At 48.0% G+C, this 20,159-nt stretch overlaps 3 protein-coding genes across 4 annotated transcripts in view; 2 read left to right on the forward strand and 1 right to left on the reverse strand.

Moving 5' to 3' along the window:
* The first annotated feature begins 688 nt into the window (after positions 1-688).
* On the forward strand, positions 689-5,269 carry masp2 (MBL associated serine protease 2). Of its 2 annotated transcripts, none has more exons than XM_029833983.1 (6): positions 689-789; positions 859-1,081; positions 1,155-1,335; positions 2,994-3,125; positions 4,277-4,473; positions 4,663-5,269. In XM_029833983.1, exons 1-6 carry the CDS (start codon positions 782-784, stop codon positions 4,834-4,836), a joined length of 915 nt encoding a protein of 304 aa, XP_029689843.1. In that variant the 5' UTR covers positions 689-781; the 3' UTR covers positions 4,837-5,269. The 2 variants fall into 2 exon arrangements, with proteins under 2 accessions (XP_029689843.1, XP_003963283.1); XM_003963234.3 differs by having other exon boundaries at positions 1,158-1,335.
* A 633-nt stretch (positions 5,270-5,902) lies between these two features.
* On the reverse strand, positions 5,903-10,561 carry dffa (DNA fragmentation factor, alpha polypeptide). The gene is made up of 6 exons (XM_029833984.1): positions 10,216-10,561; positions 8,975-9,133; positions 8,745-8,899; positions 8,465-8,657; positions 8,146-8,258; positions 5,903-7,637 (listed from the first exon to the last, which is right to left on the reverse strand). Exons 1-6 carry the CDS (start codon positions 10,307-10,309, stop codon positions 7,488-7,490), a joined length of 864 nt encoding a protein of 287 aa, XP_029689844.1. The 5' UTR covers positions 10,310-10,561; the 3' UTR covers positions 5,903-7,487.
* A 157-nt stretch (positions 10,562-10,718) lies between these two features.
* pex14 (peroxisomal biogenesis factor 14) overlaps positions 10,719-20,159 on the forward strand; it is a 36,553-nt gene continuing 27,112 nt past the window's right edge. Inside the window, exons 1-2 of the mRNA XM_011622001.2 lie at positions 10,719-10,893; positions 11,799-11,849. Of these exons, the coding sequence (XP_011620303.2) occupies positions 10,852-10,893; positions 11,799-11,849 (93 nt within the window). The 5' untranslated portion in view covers positions 10,719-10,851. The remainder of the gene's footprint in view (positions 10,894-11,798; positions 11,850-20,159) is intronic.

The raw sequence follows: 20,159 nt of genomic DNA on the forward strand, positions 1-20,159 counted from the left end.
CAGACAGCATGAACACTGTTCGATTCCCTGGTTAAAAATGCATGAAGACGACGTCTGGCTTTAGAAAGCATTTCTCTGCACGCAGACGTGAGTGTTGCTGGCCGACGGCTGCCTGTTTTAGTCCTGATACCGTAATTATAGCAAATGGACTGGCCATGTTAAGCTATTGTACCTTTCTCATAAACCACCGACAGTTAGCCGCCGTGCAATTTGATGCTAAGTGACTTACGTAAAGACACTTGTGGATGGGGGTCAGGGGTCGCGCTGTAATGACGGCTGGATGTGGCGCTCTGCCTCTAAACGAGTCTTTTAAAAATGATGAATGTTGCGCTGCTGAACAGTTCATCTGCAACAGGAACCTGACGGCATCCCATTACGGACCAGAACCCGAGGTCCGTAATGGGATGTGTAATTGGAATAGAGTTTTTAAAAAATGCACATGTTATACCATAACTTAGGTCTAAAACTGCCCCTCCGCAAAAGAACGGAGGAGAACATTTTGTGTTGGGCTGGTTTTAATTCCACATTTGTCACTTCATTACATCATTACGATGCACGTTCAGGTTTGCTTAAGTAGCTGAAGGAGGCTACAGCTCCAGTGAGCTGGAATAACTGCTAACGGTCACCGCAAGGGTAATTCCTTCTTTCTTTCTTTTTTACCTTTGCAGTGTGTGTGACCAGCAGAGGCCGGTCATGTGTCTGTTTACAGCCTGTATCAGGCGTTCAGGTTCATTCACCCTCTGACCCTCAGAATCTTTCCACTGGCGGCGGCTAAGCTAACATGACCAGGTGAGTGGCGGTGTCGTGTTTATGTGCTCCGTAGATCCGCTCCCATTCACGCCTGCACTTTTGCCCCAGCGGCCGTTGTGCGTTTGTGCTGCTCCTGCTGCTCCGCGTCACGCACGGCGTGAACGTGACGGGCCTGTACGGCAGCTTCACCTCCCCCAACTTCCCCTTGCCGTACCCTGACGACCAGCACGTCGTGTGGAACATCAGCGTCCCGGGAGGCCACAGGATCAGACTCTACTTCGGCCACTTCAGCCTGGAGCCCTCGAACCGCTGTGAATATGACTACGTCCAGGTAGAGGAGGGAAGCCTTCTAACCCCTCGTTCTCGCCGGTGTCCGTGGTAACGGCCCTCTGACCTTGTCAAAGCAGGTTTTGGCAGGGGGGAACGAAACCCTGCGATTCTGCGACGAAGAAGAGAAGGACTCTGAAAGCACCCCGGGGAACATGGTCATCCTGACAGCTGGGAACCTCATGTCAGTGGTCTTTAGGAGCGACTACTCTAATGAGGGCCGATTCACAGGCTTCCAAGCCTTTTACAGCGCAGAAGGTAACGCTCACTGCTGACAGCTGGTGCCATCACCAGATGTATTTTTGGTGGCTTACACTACGCCACAATAGGTGTCAGAAGATGAGGCTGAGGGAGCCCCAGACGGGCGTAAATAGTGACATATATCAGAAGACGGAGCCCTTGTCCCCCGCGTGAGGGAACATTCGTTTAATGAACGAGAGCGCCGGTGGAGAAATGGTCCAAAGAAGAGAAAAAAAGGAGTTTAGGGTTCAACTGCAAGGACACGCAGCTTCATTAATGTCAGTTTCAAATCCAGTCGTGGTAGTTGAGAGGGGGGTAAAGACTCCACGTCGGGGCCAAATCGTCATCATGTTGTACCGTGAGGTCATGGTGACGCAGCGCCATTTAAACTGAGCAGGAAGGAACCAAAGTTGTATATAGCATGATTCCGTAACTGAAACATTGGGCCCGTTTAGATGACAAAAAAGGCATCATGTCAACAGACATCTGTGATATCAGACAACGTCAGGGATCTGTAATCAGCAATCTTTACATATATGCATATGTTTATATGTGGAGGACGGCAACAGAGCGCAGCTGCTCCCATGTTAGCGCGGCTAACGCTAGCGCTTTTTTGAAATATCGCATTTCTGACGTGCATTAAAATGCAACAGAGCTCCCCATCACGATGATCTGATTGCTCCTAGTTATCGGATTTCTGTGATGCGGCCCAGTAACTATATTACTGAACAGAGACGAAAGGGGGCAACAGATTTTACCCATCAGGAAGTGTGTTTAGGGCATTTAAAGGTCAACGGCGATTCCTTCCGTTTTCTCATCTCAGCAGCAACACTGAATTTCAACACTGAGGAAGACGAGTGGCAACTGTCCAGATTTATTTGGTTTGAAGCTGAGTAGGAAAAAAAAGATAAAGTTGCGGTCTGTCAAACACGTACCAGCATCCTTCAGTCCGAGTCAACACTTACACTTACAATTTGCATCTGCACCATTCCACTTAAATTAAGGCAGAAGCTACAGAGGGGCAGCGAAAATTGTGTGTGTGCGTGTGTGTGTGTGTGTGTGTGTGTGTGTGTGCGTGTGCTGGGTCTCTGAGGCCAGCAGTGTGGATCTCCAGAGGAGGATAGGCTTGTCACCGGAGGTTGCTGCTGACGGAGGCGGCTCCTCTTCTGACATCAACACAGCTTCTGCGGCGTGTTGCTCGGACACAAGCGCCACGTTGTTTACCGCCGCTGCCGCTTCTGCTTTGCCTCAATCAACTAATTGAATGTGAGAGGCTTGTGGGGCCCCGATGATGGAAGGACAGGAGCCGTGAGAAGAGCTGCTATTAATAATAACGATGTTGATTTCCCATCAATGAAATGAAGGTTATTGGGATTTAATAGAGCACTGACTAGTTTAAAGGAGATGAATAATTGAATGTTTCAATTTTGCAGTGGATGACCCCCCCCCCCCCCCCATCCTCCAGGCAAACCATTTCCCCAATATGGACTTTCTAAACTTCTCTTTCATTTTCTTTTGTGATCAGCAGTTTCTAACCTCATGCTGGGCTTTAAATGACTTGTTAAATTCCTCTGGTCAGCCCCGCTCCTGCGCTCCTCCCTTCCCTCTCTTTCTCTGGCAGTTCCCCACTAGACTATAAATTGTGTTCGACTCTCTAACCTTTTGCTCCATAACAGACATTAACGAGTGTGTGTCCGGGATCGATGGGGAGAGGGCGTGCGACCATTTATGCCACAATTACATCGGGGGATATTACTGCACGTGCAGACGAGGCTACCTGCTCCACCATGACAGAAGATCCTGCACAGGTGAGAGCTGAGAGCAGCAATCAACCCTATAAATGATGGTGGACGCTGGTCCTCGGGATAAATGGACTCCAGTTAAGCCCCCGGCCAGCAGAGAATGATGATGAATAACAGCTTCTATCAGTGCTGACCGGCTGCATGGATCTGGCTCTGAGCTCTTTTAGCTGCGCAACATCTGTCGAGGTACAAAAAACCCCCTGAAAATATAAACAAAAATGCTGCCAAATCCAGAGCGATCAAAACGTCATCGGCATTCCGGATGACCAGCGAGTTTTCTACAGACGTTTCCATGCCAGGGGTTTTTTCGTAGGAAACACGTGCTGCCACTGAGCTTCTAAAGTGAGCTGAGGGATGACATTAATAAATGTCAATAATATTTTATGTTTTTTGTCCTTTCTGGGCTTCTGTAGAAAGATAAAAGAACAACAGTGGAGTGGGAGCAACTTGAATATATAATATTTCATCACTATGTGAATGTAAATGTAGCTAGTATGCTAACATTAGCATACAATCTAACCACACATCTAATACCAGCGCTCTCGCAGTGGTTATTGAACATCTTTCCTTTTAGCCCTTCCACAAAAGTGAGCACTTGTTGGTCAGGCCAATGTCCCACGGGCGAGGCCGTCCTATAACTTTGTCCCATCGCCACTTGTACGAGCGCCACAGCTTCTTCTCGCACATTAATGCGCGAAAAGATTCGATGCCGCCAGTCGCTGTAAGGCCAGGTTAATTACTGTCGATTCCTGAGGGAGAAGCAGCCTCACCATGGCATTAAAAATTGATACCTGCCTGTCACACTAATAATGCACCGAGGCTGGGCAATTAATCACAATTAGCCCTCACTGCGTCTTAAATGATTATTCTTCGCCAGAGGTGAAGTGGTGGCAAAACAAATCATGCAACGAATAAGTGAAAATGATTATCTGCCACCCGTTTGTGCTAATTATATAGATTAAAGTATTCAACCTCTTTGCAACACCCATTTTTTAGTTTAGTTAGCCAGTAACAGCTGCACATTTGCCTGGGCAACAAAAAAATCTCAATCAATCACCTAATTTTTGTTGCCAGGGAAACGTCTGCCGTGAACTTTAGCATTGTCACCACAGTCTTTAGCACCTAGCAAATATGCTACGGTACCTGTGTCCGTGCAGTTCCGTGCAGCGGCCAGCTGTTGACCTCGCCCTCTGGGGTTCTGACCAGCCCCGACTACCCAGGCTCGTACCCCCCCATGAGCCAGTGCGACTACTCCATCCGCCTGCCGGAGGGCTTCAGGATAACCTTGGCCTTCCTAGAGCCTTTCGACGTGGAGGGACACCCGGATGTGCCGTGTCCCTACGATGTGTTGAAGGTCAGTCACATGACGAAAGCGTGCAAGCAATGTATTCACCCTCATGCCCTCGGAGGCGGTTTGTCAACGACCCGTCACGCCGGCTGATTAACGCGCCCGGTTTCCCCAGATTTGAGTTTGCCCGGGCATAAAGCAGTCAGGCATTTTAATGGGCCGCCCTTTTTAATGGATGCTTCCCACTGTCGCTAGGTTTCAGCGCCTGGACGGGAGTACGGGCCCTTCTGTGGATCGGTGCCGCCGGCTCGCATCAACACAGGGAGCTTCCAGGTCCATGTGCTGTTCACGTCTGACGCCAGTGGCAGGAACCAAGGATGGAAGATCCAGTACAACAGCACCAGGGCTGGAAGCCCCACCACAATTTAACAGCTTCAGATATTAGTTACAGCCCGATACAAAGGAGGATTGTTTCAGCCCGTCATTTCAGTGAAAATGACAGTTTGGTTCCATTTATTGGGCCAGCTGATCAGCCTCGTTCCTGAGGTTTGGGCATGTGTGGTCGGAGCCACCTCCACCTGTAGCCGGTGGACTCATCCTGGACCCCAGAGTGGATTGCAAATCAATCTGTGATCATTTTAAAGCCCTGAACAGACTCAGAAGCTGCCACAATCTTCTTTCTGCACACCAAGCTGAAGATCTGAGTGTTAAAAAGGGGCAAAACTCCAATGATGTCATACACCTGTGTGAGATTTTAGCCATCTTAGGTGGGAATAATTATATTTGACAGGCTTCAAAAAGTCCGTTTTTATTGGTTAGTGATACAAGTTGAATCTCTCTATTGTTAAAAATTATATTAAGCACCAAAACTGATCATTTAAAAGGTCAGTGATTGCTGAGGTTATGGGCCAATCAAAAATAAAGGATTACCAGCATGACAGCAGGTCACGAAAAAGCTCACAACGCTGCATATCGGCCTGATTTTCTTAGATACAGAATCCAATTCTGACAGAAACAAGGATCCTTGAAGTCAATCACTCAGCATCAAGTCTGTAATCTCCAGGCTTCCACCCCATCTTTACAGGCTCCTGCACCCACCCGTGTCATCACCGCAGACGTGACCCAACTGCGTGAGTTTACTACCTGTTTTTAGGAGGCGTTTGCCTCCTGGGCCGTTAATCATAGCAGGAATCCACCTGGACGGTGGGACGTGGGTCTGCCCGATCGATGGCCCCTGGAGGCCCCTCGCTCCCGGGCGCTCATCCCAGCTGAAGCCAGTTCCACAGGAATTACGCCCACCATGATACCCATTAATAAACAGTGGGGCGAACTCTGGCAGCCAACACCATCGCTGTTTTATGAGGATCTCTGCGTCAGATGCAGAGAACGTCTATCTGAATATATGTTTAATAGGGCTTATGTAAATACTCACTTCGGAGAATTGGACAGAACGCCACAAATCTGTGTGTTAATATGCAAATAATTACCAAGTAAGAGGAGTAGAAAAAGGAGTTTATTCCAGCATACAAACCAGCCTGAATTCAAAACGCTCTAAAATGTATTAAAGCCGTCTGGTCATTTTTCTAATGGAACACAAAGAGGAATGTGATCTGGGGAGCTCACATGTGCGTCATGTGACAGCTACACAGGAGGCGACGGGTCGCTGTGGTGGAGCCACGTGTGCCGCAGCCTCCGTGGATCACCAGAGTCAGCAGAGCCTCCCTTTCACTCGGTCCCATAATATAAAATCACCATAATTGGTCTTCATTATTCATGAGACAAACAACGAGAGGACGGAGGGTGACGGACCCGTCGTCCACGTAACCTGTGAGTCACACTCCGCCTTACATCGCCCACTGGTACATAACACAAGATATTACATGATCTTTAATGGGCTCGCAGCCACAAATATCGGTCCCGCGTGAATCACAATTGAAAGTGTCGTTCTTGCCCGCGGAGTCGTCGCCGGCGTGATCGCTCAGGCTTGCAGACGTGAGGTGAGATAATGTCTCATTTTTATGGCCCGAGTGATAAATTGCCAGTCAAATAGTGCACTTATTCACGCCAAATGGGACTAAATCAGTTTGTCTCAGCAAACCTTTGACTGTATTTAAATATAAAAACCCAACGTGACGCCTATGTAGCATGAGACAAAACCTTTGGTACTATTGACTAGCGCAGTCAGCCGTACATGTGTGAATGCGTTTGTACCGTATATATGATTTAGTCACATGAGAAGTGACTGGATGACATGGTTTCAAACAAACGGGTTATATATAATGTATAGAAAAACCAAAGCTCGTTTAAACAGATTAAAAAACAGATCTGTGGTCGTTTATATTGTCACTGGGAAACACAAGCTGGATCTGGAGTAGCGCAGGGTTTCCTCTTTAGTCCTTGTGTATTTCTTAGCCAGACATCAGCATTAGCGTTGAAAACACACAGCAGTGCACTTTATATTGTCTCCTGTCAGTGTTGCAGGCAGCAGGATGAACACAGGAAAGGGAGGGTTACCAGAGGGCTCCAATTTGGTAGCTCTCTAAGATCTACTAAACATGAAGTTTGAGCCAGCAAGACTCCGTAGTAGATGGATTAGTGGAGGAGGCTAGCGTAGCCGTAGCTAAAAGTAATAAGATGGAAGATTGAATGTTGCATATGTTGGATTTTCAGGCCAGCTTTTTAGCCGTTAGCCAGCTCATTTTCAGCCAATAGGAGGCGTGCATTCCAAGCTGTCCATCTAGAGCTTTGATTTTTTTTCCTCCAAAGCACGGCTAACATCAGGTGGCAGCAGAAAGTCGATGCTCAAATGTATCTTTGATACACATGCGCCTTGTGCAAATCAGCCTGCCTCCTCTCCAGGGAAGAGCGTCTACATTTCTCTACAAAATGATGCAAATGTCAACATCATTAACATTCATGGGTTCTCATATAATGATAATAATAAGCCCCATCCGCCGAGGCGGGTGGTGGGAATTCTTATCAGCCTCTCCTCAGGTGAAGCGTCCTCGGCCAAACTGCTGCCTCGGGCTGGTGTTGCGCCTCCTCTCTGCTCCCCACATCACCCGCTGTCTGCTGTCCGGCTACGTGCTGCTTCTGATGGATTGCACGGCCTGAACCTGCTGCAGACGTCCGGTCAGCTCGGCTTCGCAGGCCTGCAGCAGAGCCGACGTCCTCGTATTGTCCCAGCCCAGGACCTCCGCCATCGCCTCCACCCCTCTGCTCACTATCATCTGGACACACACGGCAGAGGCTGCGTCTCAAACACTGTTACGGCCACTTATTTTTAGATAATGAATGCAACCGAGTCAGACAGCCTCTCTGTGGAGGCGATAATGCCAAAATGGAAGTTAACCGCGCCAAAGTGACGCAGTCTTTAGTGTTTGTTGTTTGCGTTTGACTGGACTCTTCATGTTTTGCTCGTGTGAAGCAAACCAAGCCTTACGAAAGCCTTCTCCTCATTTCGATACATTCTAACTGTCTCACTTCTGTTGTGCCAGGACCTGCGCTTTTGCGTAATTGCTCCATCAGTCATGCGACTGCTGATTAGACTTGCTAGAGGCTGGCACACACACGTGTTGTGTTAGAGAGATCGGGAGCAGTGACAACAGGCAGACGCTGGAGCCTGCGTCATTAGGTAAATGCAAAATAGTGCGTTTGAAACCTAAAAAGTGCAGAAAAGAGTCCTCTGTGTTCCAGGAAAATCAGCATCAGGATTTAGGAAGAGTTTGAGGGCACTACCTGGAGATCCATGGTGGACAGTCTGGTCTCTGGGTTGGTTTTGCCTTTCAGGACCATCAGCGTCCTGGACATGAATCCTGTAGCGGCGTCGACCTCTGTCAGATCTACGGGCCCTGATGTGTGAGAATGACTGGTTTGATGTTTGGTTTTAACAGTACCAACGGCTCCACCTAGTGTCTCAAAGACAGATGTGCAGCCAACGCAATCAACGATTACTTCTTCCTGCAGGATTTCTTTTCATGAAAGGTCTAAAATAGTACCTGTCGTTAGGATATAATGTCGAAAAAAACCCAAAAAGCATATAGGGTTAGAGCCATACGTGCTTGGCTGGTCTTGGCCTGTTCTTTCTCTTTAGCCACAGCGTTAAGGTAGAGCTGAAGCAACTCTTTGGACTGTCTCTCTTCATCTCGTCGGTCCAAAACCCTCTGCAGTGTCTCCTGAAGGTCCTGCGCCTTCTTCTCCTGGAACCCCATTGCAGAGGCTAGCTGTTGGTGTGGAACATCCACTAACATCTGCAACACAATATTAATACCCAGAGGTTTTGACCCACACAGGAACCAGTAGTTTCTCATTTTTTCTCAAGCCTAAGGTTAAACTACCTGTAAGTCTTCTTCAGACATGAGGATGATGCTGGCGAGATCATTCTTCAGCTGCTGAGTCAGGAACCACCAAGGAGCATTAACACCTCCAGAGAAGTCCACAGCATCGGTCTCAATCACAGAGTCCCGGGCCATCCAGGCTGTTCCGCCATCCACTGGCCAGAAAAGGTCTATTAGATCAAATCTGCAAGGCCGAGCAGAAGGAATGTGGCACAGATGTTCACACTTACTCCTGCGCACTGGGGCCCACGTCTCTTTTTCGTGCAACAGCATGAACTTTGTGTTCGGAGGCAAACACAGAAAGTAGGCATCGTCGGCCACTATCGTCCCGTCGTCCTCGAGCACCACTGTTACTGGATCAGTGGCGCTGAAGCCCAGAAACTCCGATCCTGTGGGAAGAAGAGACAACCTCAGTTCTCTGACAGAGGCATTTGGAGGACAGCTGTGGGATGTCAAAACAACAGGGTGCTGAATACAAGACGGGTGATATGACCCAGAATAATCCGGTTCATGCCGCAACAGTGGACTAATCTGTTGATATTTGCCTTGACTTTAGCACGTCTGCTCTGGCTAATGCTCTTTTTTCCCCACGCAGTTCTGTGTGGGTGGTTTCTAGGTTGCTATGGCAATCAATCATCGGCAGTATCGTGGAACACTTTAAAGACAGCTGTCAGATTATCCAGAAATAACGCCACTTCCTGTTGTTGTTGCCCTCAACCTCTATATTGTTATGTCACATATAAAGAGAGTATTTAAAAGAGTTCTGTATTTTGCAAATGAGTTCAGGTGGTATTGTGCAGACACTTTAGATGTCTTTAACCAAACAGATCATGTCCAACCTAGGTAGAAGATCTCAGGGTTGATCTAGTCCAACCTTCAGCCTCTGTCATCACCGCAGTCGCTATTTGACACACAGATCACTGTTGTCAGAGGGACAAGGACCATTGTCAGCTTTTAAAACGATTGGCTTTATGTCGATGATACACTGGATTGAGAGAAAACAATCAGCACAGCTAAATATTGGCTAATGTTAAATATTTAACATTAATAATTAACGTTATTATTTAACACGGTTTTCTTGTGTATTTCATGGCACCCAGAGGACAACGCCTTGTTGAAAGTATCCCAGGAATGAGCAGAGCAGCCAGTTCTGAAGCAGCAGGCAGATCGTGTCAGACAACAAGTCTGAACCTGAACAAGCTCCAAGAGCCTCGGTTCATGATGGGTCTACTGAGGCTACACTGGCGCAGCAAACTGCATCATAGCGATTATTCAAAAATTAAAATACGACCACACGTTTACCAATCAAATCTTTGAAAAACAAACAAAGAAACGCAAGATGAATAACTTTATAGAGGATTTACACGTAAATCTACTAAGCCAGTAATGTTGACTTCTAAGACTTGGCCGATACTGTTGTATCAAACTGTATCGCCTTTTATGCAAGATTTACAACTGTTAAAGTACTCACCTTTTGTTTTCAGGTCATATAAGGAGGGGGCGGCCACCCCGTAAGACTTCTGCCGTGTGAAATTACACACCCGACACGGTTTCTTGTCCGCCATTCTAAGAGTTTTTAGTATTTGGATCTTTATTCTACCAGGAGCGATGAAGTTGGTGCTATTTATCGCCGCGCTGTCCTCCACGCCAGCTGGGTTCTTCTTCGCTGTTTTCCTTCTTCTACTTCTTCTTCTTCTCTGTTTAGCAGGAACTTTCTTGCTTACTTGAAGGAGCAGCGCCCTCCCCTGGGTAAAACGAGCCCTCACACTTTACTCCTAAATTCCCTGATACTACTAAAGCTCACAATTAACACTCTCTAAAAAGACAATTCCTGTTTTTATTACGCACTCATTTTTGTTAACCCGAAAAAACAAAGCTAAAATGGCCTGAATGTGATTCCAAAACTCCTTTAGACTCTATCAACCCGATTCAGCTATAGTTCCCATGCAATCAAAAATCTGTTGCTTTTGCTTAAAATACAGACACAAAACATTATATGTATCCATATGCTTGTTTTAGGAGATTGTCGATAATTAAATCAGGAAAAAAATAGTTTCTCATCAGACAACAATAATCGAGCGTTGTTCGTTCGATTTTCAAGGAATATATGAAGATGGCATCCACCGACAACCCCGAAGTACCACCACAGGTCTAAGTTACATATACGCAATACATGCTATGTATTTGTGCTGCTCACAAGCAACGTATTAACGCATATGATGTGTGCATATCTCGAAAAGATTCGGCGCTGTGTTATGGCTCATAGTTTTAGCACCATTCCCGCAACTAAAGTTAGCATGTTTGATAGCGCGCTAGCTAGCACCTGCAACGCTTCAAAAGTTGCTCTTGAGGTCTGCTTGTGTTGACAGGCCGACACGGGGCTGCAAAGTATCATTTAATCCACACGACGATGTCAGAAATATTCTCGTCCACACCTATCAACGACAGCTAAATGTAGCCTTGTCTGGTTTGTTTAATGTAGGCGTTGGTAAGATTCGGAAAGGTCACTGTTAGCCGAACAAGCTCGCACAAAGCACTTTAGTAACACGGTGTTTAATTTGGGGGAAGTGATCTTTACAAGAAAAGTGTTGAAATGATCTCAAATGTAAGGCAGTTGCTGTAATAACAGCGCCTCTCTGCAAGCACAACTGTTAGCCTGGTATTAGTAGGAGCCCAATTAAGCTATTATTCTCCCAGAGAAAACCAAAAGATAAAGGTTGAGTGCAAGTGAAGACTTTGGCTGATAACACGAACTGACCAATTTACTTGATTTGTCATTCTGATGACCTGCACGTGCACGTGCACGTTAATGACCGAAGTTAACGGTGCAAAAAGACAAGCAGTCTAAAGTCGTTCATGATGCACAGATGAGCACGTTTTCATGCCCGGTTCCATCGACCCCACTGTTAACTAACCAGTATTTCCAGTTCCATTAAATCGTATGACTCGAGTGATTTAAAATCAGATTTTCTCTGCTACGCTAAATGTAGCTGAAGACGCGTTACCAGGCTCCGCCACTAGGTGGCGCTCTAACATAAGCGCTTGTGCTTTCAGGCTGGTGTTGGGACAGGAGATGACGTGATGGCGCCCCCGAGAGAAGCCCTGGTGAGCCTTCAATCACACAGATGACAAAGTGTTACACACCGACAATATCATATTGGTGGTTTAAAGGACAGATCCACAATAAAAACACACCTGTTTTCACATGCGTTTGATGCTGAACCCTGGCTGATTGGCATCTTTTCGCTGTTGTGACCTGAAACTTTTCCCGAACGTCGCCTGTTTTAGTCGGGCGGCTTCTTTGCTCGTACGCCAACCGCTGTCATCATCAAATATGAATCATTTCAATTAGAATCTGGCGACTTTTAGATGTTTGCCTTCACCCACAAACGCCTTTTTCCCCGACTAATCGCTCGTCTCTCCTGAGATCAAGTATTAAAGGCTTTCAATTAGCAGGTAGGCATTTCTGCACCGCACCGGCCTCTCCCAAGATTATAATGAGTGTGTGTTTAACAATCATTGTCTTTAGAGATTAAAATAAAGTTTAAAGGCCCCCCCCCCCACTTCCCTACGATCTCAGTGGCTCAGGATTGCTTTAATCATATTTCCCATAAATCGCTCACCACAGAGCTTTGTAATCTCCAGTTTAGCCCATTCTCATGCAGTCGGAGTCAGAAGGTTTTGGGCTTCCATGCGTCCGACGTGCGCCGTCATCGCCGTCCTCCAGCACGCCGCCGCCAAATGTTTCCGTACAGTAAACGGCGGCTCCTTGTTATTGCGCAACACCTTTTGTCGCCGCTGACGGCACCCCGCTCGCGTCCAGCCTGGTTGATGGGATACGCCCGTTCCCAGGTGCACCCGCTGTCCTTGTATGGACACGCGTCCCGACGAGAGGGGGGGGGGGGCGCTCCGCTCCGCCTACATGTCTCAATGTCATTCACCACCATTCACTCTTCATCCTCCCCCCATCATCCCTGCATGCCAGGGCTAATTTAATCCTGGGGTTATTGATTGGGGGAGCGTTCTCCCAGGCTTTCTTTCAATTTACTTCAATTTCGTCATCCCGGCGCACTCTGCGAAGGAGGCCTCCTCCGAAAGGGAAGAAATTCTCGTTACGAGGGTCCTGATTCAAGACTGGTTGACAAGTCCCCCCCCCCCCCCCACTCACACACACACACCACCACACACTCCCAACCTCTTTTTTTCCCCCTCCTTTCTGTTTTTGATGAGCTGCTCTTTCCCAGTTAAGTGGATTATTACAGTAGGGATAATTCTTGTCACATGGCATTATTTGGATGAGGTGAATAATTGAAATTTGTGTCTGAAAGGATTTTATCTGGTTGAGAGGAACGGGAGCGCTGGCAGGGCTGTGAGGGGAGAGCGGGCGGGCGCGCACACACGTTTGTGTAACATCCACGTGCGCGTCAGCCAGGCCGCTGTGTCAGGACGGGGACACCAGTCACGTTAACAGATTCTGACTCACCTCGCCCAGATCAGCAGGCGGCCTGGCACACTGCAGAGCGTGGGGCTCTCCTCTGTGGCAGCGGGGTCCAGCTCAGGGGTCAGCGCCACGGCCTGCGCCACCATCTTTGCCACGGGGGGGGGGGGGCTGGTCTAGACCTGCAGTCACAGTTTTAGAGAGATAATAAAAGAAAAAGCCAGCAGCGGGGGCTGACTGGTGGACCAGTTGCTGGCAGCCACTGCCGTTGCCCCTGGCGCTGTACTCTGCCCACTCTCACCCTGACGCTCTTTTGTCTTTGTCTCTAACCCCCCCACCCCACCTTCCACTCACTGCTGCCAACCCCCCCACCCCACCTTCCACTCACTTGCCGACGTCTCCCTGGTTTTGAGCTTTTTCCCTGCAGTGACACTCGGCACTCATCCTCCATCTCCTCCAATCATTCTGTCCTCATTACCTTCACCCCCCCCAACACTACTATTATTATTATTATTATTATTATTATTATTATTATTATTATTATTATTATTGTTGTTGTTACACAAACATCAGGCCATTTAAAACCATCTCATTCTTGAAATTGCTTGTTTATTATCCATCGCTTGGCATCAACAGAAAGTTTTTCCCCCCTTTTTTTCCTGTGTGTGTGTGTGTGTGTGTGTGTGTGTGTGTGTGTGTGTGTGTGTGTATGGAGGGTGGGGTAGCGCCTGGCAACAAGGAAACCGGCCCCTCGTCCTGCTAATTCTCAGAAATGCCCCCGTTCGTCCTCCATATCGGCGGATGCTACATGTGTAGCAGCGAGCGTGCGTTTGTGTTTAGATGCGGGGGTTTATGTACACGGGGAGGTTGGGAATGGGAGGGGGGGCGAAGGAACGGTAAGAAGAAGGTCCCCGGTCTCACGGCAACTTCAAACGCTCCCCCTTCCCCAGGATATTAAGCGACTATGATGAAAAATTTAGCGAGCGTTAAATAAGCTGCTTTGAAGTGATCTGTTTTGGCTCAGCAGTCTCCAAATTTCCGTAGCCCCTCTCCAGCAGCTATCAAACTACCCGGGGAAGGCGGGGCGGGCAGGAGCTGCAGGTCGGAAATGATCCGAGCGAGGCCGCCGCTCCCACCCGCCCTCGTCGGTGGGTATAGATTCTTTTCAAGTTCTCCCTGAGACCTGTAGCCCCCAGTGACCCCGGCGTCAGGAGGACAGATGCTCCTCGTGTGTGTGGAACAGGATTATTTGCTGCGTGGGAGGAGCACAAATGGAGCACAGTTGTGACCCAGGAAGACAGGAATTCCTCTCTGTTCCCCACTGTACTGGAAAGGAAGCCATTCGCAAAGATCGGCCTCTTTAAAGCCACCTGAGGTCCAGACGGGTCACAGGACGGAACATGTACCAACCGGTCTGGACGGTCCAGTCCCTCGTTAATCCGTGTGGTCCTGCTGCAGGCACAACAAGACTAAAGACTCCCGGGAAGTCTTTAAAAAGATGATTGGAGAAATGAAAAAATCCAGTTGCTAATCGTCGTTTCTAGTTCATTAACTCCAGTATTATGAAGACGGCCCATTAATGAGGGAGGGGAGCTTCTCTGAGAGGGTCCTCTGGTCTGATCAGACCGCCTGCTCCGGGTGAATATTGATCATTAAGTGACTGATTTTAGTGGAAAATCCGACCAGAGTTTCCCCCCAAGAACTTCTGGGGATATAATCGTGATTTCGCCCCCACCATAGGAAAAAAAAAAAAAAAAACAATAACAAGAACTCACTGTCCTATTTGATTATTCCTCTTTCACTTCCCCTCCCATTTATCACTTTTAAGGCCATTATTTTAATTTTTGAGGACTCCAGGTTTCAACATGCTCCAAATTAATTAGTGGTGCCGAGCAAGAAACGAGCGGCGGTAATGAGTCGGCCGTAGTAACGCCGTTCTGTCGGGAAACTGGGCTGCCATTTAGCCAGTCAGGGGAACCTTCTCTGAGATTTTCCCTTTTTCCTCTTTGCTCATTACTTTAATTGTAATTGTAATCCTTTATTGGAGCTGTCTGCAGTAAAGGAGAGTTATGGTCCGGGTGGGGGCGCGAGCCGGAGAGATATTTCATGATTATTGGAAAAGACGGTCACTAGGTGGCAGCCACTAGTTCAGCCTGGCTGTAATTACCAGGTAGGAAGTGATGGGTAGAAAGTGTGTGTGTGTGTGTGTGTGTGTGTGTGTGTGTGTGTGTGTGTGTGTGTGTGTGTGTGTGTGTGTGTGTGTGTGTGTGTGCGCGTGCGCGTGCGAGGGGGAACCCCACCCCCCCAGGGAGATAATAGAATAAATCCGATCACCTGCCATTTCACAGTCAATAGATTTCCGCGAGGCACCGCAACGGCCGTAAACATGGCGCACGGCTGTCAGGAGGAAGGCAGCTTCCCTCACATTCGGTCTCATCGCGCCGGCGTCCGGACGCGGCGGCGGGCGGCGCAGGATGCGGCGGTGACGCGGCGTCAGACGCAGAGCGCTCGGTTTCCATCTGCAGCTCGTTTCAGTGGTCGTGGTGAAGTTGGAGGAGCCGTGCTGTTTGTTTCAGTGGTTAATGATACAGGAAGGGCCCTGCGTTTTATTGTTGCTGTGTTGCACTTTCTCCCACCCCCCCCCCCCCACCCCCCCCCACCCCGACTGCGAGCCTCCTCAGAGGACTCCGTATGAATTCTCACTGTCATGTCCAAGGACGAGTGGCGCAGGGTCAGCTAATTGCTTTTATGATTATGATTTCACGTCAGATTTATCGTGCACGCTCGCAGCACATCTTCCAGGTCCTGCCGGTGCTGGCTCAGGCGTGGGGAGGGAGGGGGGGGGGGGCAGGATGAGTTTCCAGCTACAGGCTGGGACTTCTTGTTTGAGAGCGGGTCACACTTTTTGACTCATGAGTGGAGCGCGACGGGTGAACCCCGCACTCTTTTCCTGTAAACGTGCTCTTTTCTGTGTCATGGCTGGAACGCTGTTTCTCATCTTGTGCCACAACAGTCCTCACGCACGGCTTCTGACTGTAGTGCACGTGTATTTATCTTTCCTCTTGTTTGAACAGTTGTTTTTTTTTTTTTTGTTTTTTTTTACAAGCCGTAAATTGTGCGAGTGAACGCATCATCTCCCGATTGGCAGTGACGTCGGGGGAAGAAACTGCTGTCCCTGCATGTCAGCAGCACGCAGGGTTTATGTGGGCGGAGCCTGCTGCGGCGACCCCTCTGCGTTGATTTGCCACAGTAGTTTGACCCTGCCGTGACCTTGCAGGCTGCGCTGCAGTGTGAACAGATGCATCCGGGGAATACGGTTCCTGTGCTTCGCTGTTGCTCCGAGGAGCGGCGGAAGTAGTTTGATGTAAAGAACGCACCGATGCCAGAGAGCTCAAAGGAAACCCCCCCCCCCCCCCCCCCCCCCCCAGCCTTCTCTGTCTGGGTGTATTAACATAAACACTGAGGCTTATTCTCCAGCAGTTTAGCCAACTGTCACGTGGAAATCGCAGAAATACGACGCGGGTTTAATTGCAGCACAGTCGTTTTGCGTCAATATACCAGGGAAAGTAGCCTTATTGCCCCCCCCCCCCCCCCCCCAACCCCCCCGGCTCTGTAATTACTTCAGCCTGATTTATCCTCTTTTCTCCGTGTTTACGGCCGTAACTGCTGGAGTGAGTAACTTGGTCTGAAAGTGGCTCGTCTCCTCGCGGCGAGGCTGGAATTCTCCCGGTGAATCCGCGCCGCCGCCGCTGTCAAGACCGCTCACATCGCTCTCAGCCTCCAATGTCACTTTCAAGGCATAATTACACAAGTTGTGTTGATTAGTATGAGGAGCAATTACGCCGGCTTTCCGCCGCAAATGGGAGCCTGTGATGGCTGGTGATTGACAGGAAGCATCCTGGCTGTAATAAGTAAATGACTATGGTAATTCAGGTACTCAGACCCTCTGATTCGTCAGCATCTTTCTCATTTTGGTGCTGTCCTCTGATTTTAATGAACGTAAATTTGATTGAATCCTTCATTTCCCCGTCTGCCTGCACCCCGGTCTGTCTGTCTGTCTGTCTGTCTGTCTGTCTGTCTGTCTGTCTGTCTGTCTGTCTGTCTGTCTGTCTGTCTGTCTGTCTGTCTGTCTGTCTGTCTGTCTGTCTGTCTCTGTCTGTCTGTCTGTCTGTCTGTCTGTCTGTCTGTCTGTCTGTCTGTCTGTCTGTCTGTCTGTCTGTCTGTCTGTCTGTCTGCATCCTGCATGTAAAACAACCCCAATTAAAACAAAAGGGAGGAACAAGGTGGCGTCCTAGCACGCCTGGCTTTTCGGCGTGCGCTGTTTTTACAAGTGTGGGAATCAGAGGAAAAAACTGTGCGTAATTGACACTTTGGGGATGGCGTTTTCCCTTTTTATCTGGCTTCCCAGTAAGTTATTAGCTGTTAATTTGTCGGCACGCTCCCCTACAGCGCCAGATATTTGTTCAAATGCCGCGATTCCCTCAGCGCATTTGTAAGTACACTTCTGAAAATGCTGCCCTGCCTAATTATGTAATATAATACTGCCTTTTAGGCAAGTTTCATTTAATTGAATAATATTAGCTCCAGCTAAGGCTAGACAGTCGTTACAACAGCGCTTCAGTAGCTTCATGTGTTGGTGTGAGACGTGAAGAGGGCCTGGATTTCACTCGTTTTGTGGCGGTCGCTGTCACGCAGATGGAACGCTCTTCCGCTCCAATCTGCATGTTTCAGTTATTTAAATTAAAGCTGAGCGTTTAAAGGGGGCTAAAATTTGATTGGTTCGCCCCATAATCTCATATTTCTTTCTTTATTTACCACACTTGGCCTAATCAACTAATTCCCTGTTTGTCTTAGCAACCCCCTATAGAGTCATACATGCAAAAATAATAAAATAATCTGCTCTCGCACCCCCCAGCCCCACTGTAATTTATATGGATTGAATGAATGCTGCATTGTGGGAAAGCACGACTGTACCAAACGCTCGTTTGTCACCTCTAATAAATGTTCTTGTGTAAATTATGAAGTTATGCATCAGATGTAAATGCACTTTATTCCAGTCCTTTAATGTACACGGCTCACTCCAATACGTTATGGGGGTGGGGTTGGTGGCAGAGGGGGAATTTAACTTGAATTCTGACTGTTTTCGCAATCAATAACCAACACAAAAGAGCCTAGATGGAAAACATTATAACATATCTGAGTTGGGTTCATAAATTATCGGATGAAAGCAGGCTTGTACACCAAAAATGTAAATACATTAATGTTATTAATAATGTAGTGACTAATAGTTCTAGCAGGCCTGTAATAGCAGTTTAATGGAATATGACAGCAGGAATATATTACACTTCTTACATATAGACGGGTCCTCACATGACATTTATCAGGGATATCGGGAACTATTTTTTGATTATTTGGGTAAGTTAATTGCTTCTGTTCCCCCTCGGTGTCTTCTCTGGGAGAGGGGCAAAAAGCGTTAATGGATATTAATTAATATGTGTCAGTTTTCGAGGTTTGATTAAAAATAATGAAAGCAGAGCGCTAATGGTCTCTGTGTGTGTGGCACCCCGAGATTGTGGCTTTATCAGGAGAATCTGCTAAACTGGAGATAGCGTTGCTGCTCTCTTGAGTCGAATGAAAGTGACAGAAATGGAGATAATTTATCTGACAACTGGCAACAGTCGCTCTTAAATCAAACTGTTTCAGTCCAATTAGCCCAACTTTAGATGTGGAACACAGGCTGTGTGTGTGTGTGTGTGTATGTGTGTGTGTGTGTGTGTGTGTGTGTGTGTGTGTGTTTGTGTGTTAAAATCTCCCAGCCTGGAATTTTGCTTTCGAATGCATCATTTTTCTTATGATGATACAGTAAACTGCATGTCATGAATGTCACCGTGGCAACACACACACCTGACAGTTATCCAGCACCTTGTGCATGTTGTTTGTTACTATAACCCACATCATGACTGCAGTAAACGAAGGCCGTCGACATGAAGTCGGTTTCTTGTTAATCTGTGTCTGTTTCAAAGATTTCTGCCTGGATCGCTGACAAAAAAAAAGCCCCAGCCGTTTAAGCTGCAGCTGCAGATGAGGGTTGATTGACCAAAGAGGGGCTTTTCTTTCTAAAAAGTTTGGTGAATCATGCATCACAACAGTTGTTTACGTCACTTACTGTCACTGTATGACTTGTCACCTGTCTTTCCCTCCTCACATCCTGTGTAAAGTACTTTTCAGTATCATGGGGATGAGAAGCAGTCAGCGTGAAGAAGGTTTGTCAAATAGTCCGAACCTAAGAGAGTCGTGTGTCGTCATGTGTTTTCCGTGTCAAGGTCGACGGAAAATGTCAGAACAGGTGCGCGTCTGCCAACTCAGCCCGTTTGCTCTAAGACGCTAGCGCCACATTACAGTAGCTCACTGCGGGCTGTTCCCCCCCCATCCCCCCTCTCTACGTGGACAGGTCACCTCTCACTGTTTTTTTCTGTCACCTCTTGAGTTCCTCAGAGTTCAGATGGGTCGCGATGCGTAAATGTGACCACTGTCTTCCCGTGTGAGGCGCCTGTGCGTGATGGTTTGAGTTAAAGTCGCACATCAGGCAAATTCTGAATTCTGTCCCACCTCCGGAGTGTTTTATGGTCCGTCTACACCAAATGTTGGGCACCCTTTAGTCACTTTACCGGGGAAGTCGGGCGTGTGTGTGTGTGTGTGGGGGGGGGGGGGGCTCTGGAAGGTTGAAACGAGGAATCATCATCGGATCTGACGAGCTGTCGCGTTTGTATATTCTCTGTCTTGGGAGTAAATGAGAAGGAAGAGAACTGCTACTTCTGTGACCCTGCTGAGTGTTGTGTTCTGATGCTGTCAGCGCCGCGCTCTTTTTCTGCTCGTCCTCCCCTCACAGTTGAATTCTTACTGGCAGCGGAGCCTCCAGAAAGGCAGAATTAGCCAACATTTTTCTCTGTCACTTAGCGTGATCAGGAACAGACTCT

Source organism: Takifugu rubripes, chromosome 3 (assembly GCF_901000725.2).
Source record: "Takifugu rubripes chromosome 3, fTakRub1.2, whole genome shotgun sequence".
NCBI classification, from domain to species: Eukaryota; Metazoa; Chordata; class Actinopteri; order Tetraodontiformes; family Tetraodontidae; genus Takifugu; species Takifugu rubripes.

Excerpts from the sequence above, each read along its gene's own strand:
- dffa (XM_029833984.1), bottom strand. The coding sequence starts at position 10,309 with ATGGCGGACAAGAAACCGTGTCGGGTGTGTAATTTCACACGGCAGAAG. Across the intron at positions 9,134-10,215 it reads ATATGACCTGAAAACAAAAG|GATCGGAGTTTCTGGGCTTC; the intron begins GTGAGTACTTTA and ends TTCTTCCCACAG. Across the intron at positions 8,900-8,974 it reads GTGGGCCCCAGTGCGCAGGA|TGGATGGCGGAACAGCCTGG; the intron begins GTAAGTGTGAAC and ends TTTTCTGGCCAG.
- masp2 (XM_029833983.1), top strand. Across the intron at positions 1,336-2,993 it reads AGCCTTTTACAGCGCAGAAG|ACATTAACGAGTGTGTGTCC; the intron begins GTAACGCTCACT and ends GCTCCATAACAG. Across the intron at positions 3,126-4,276 it reads TGACAGAAGATCCTGCACAG|TTCCGTGCAGCGGCCAGCTG; the intron begins GTGAGAGCTGAG and ends GTGTCCGTGCAG.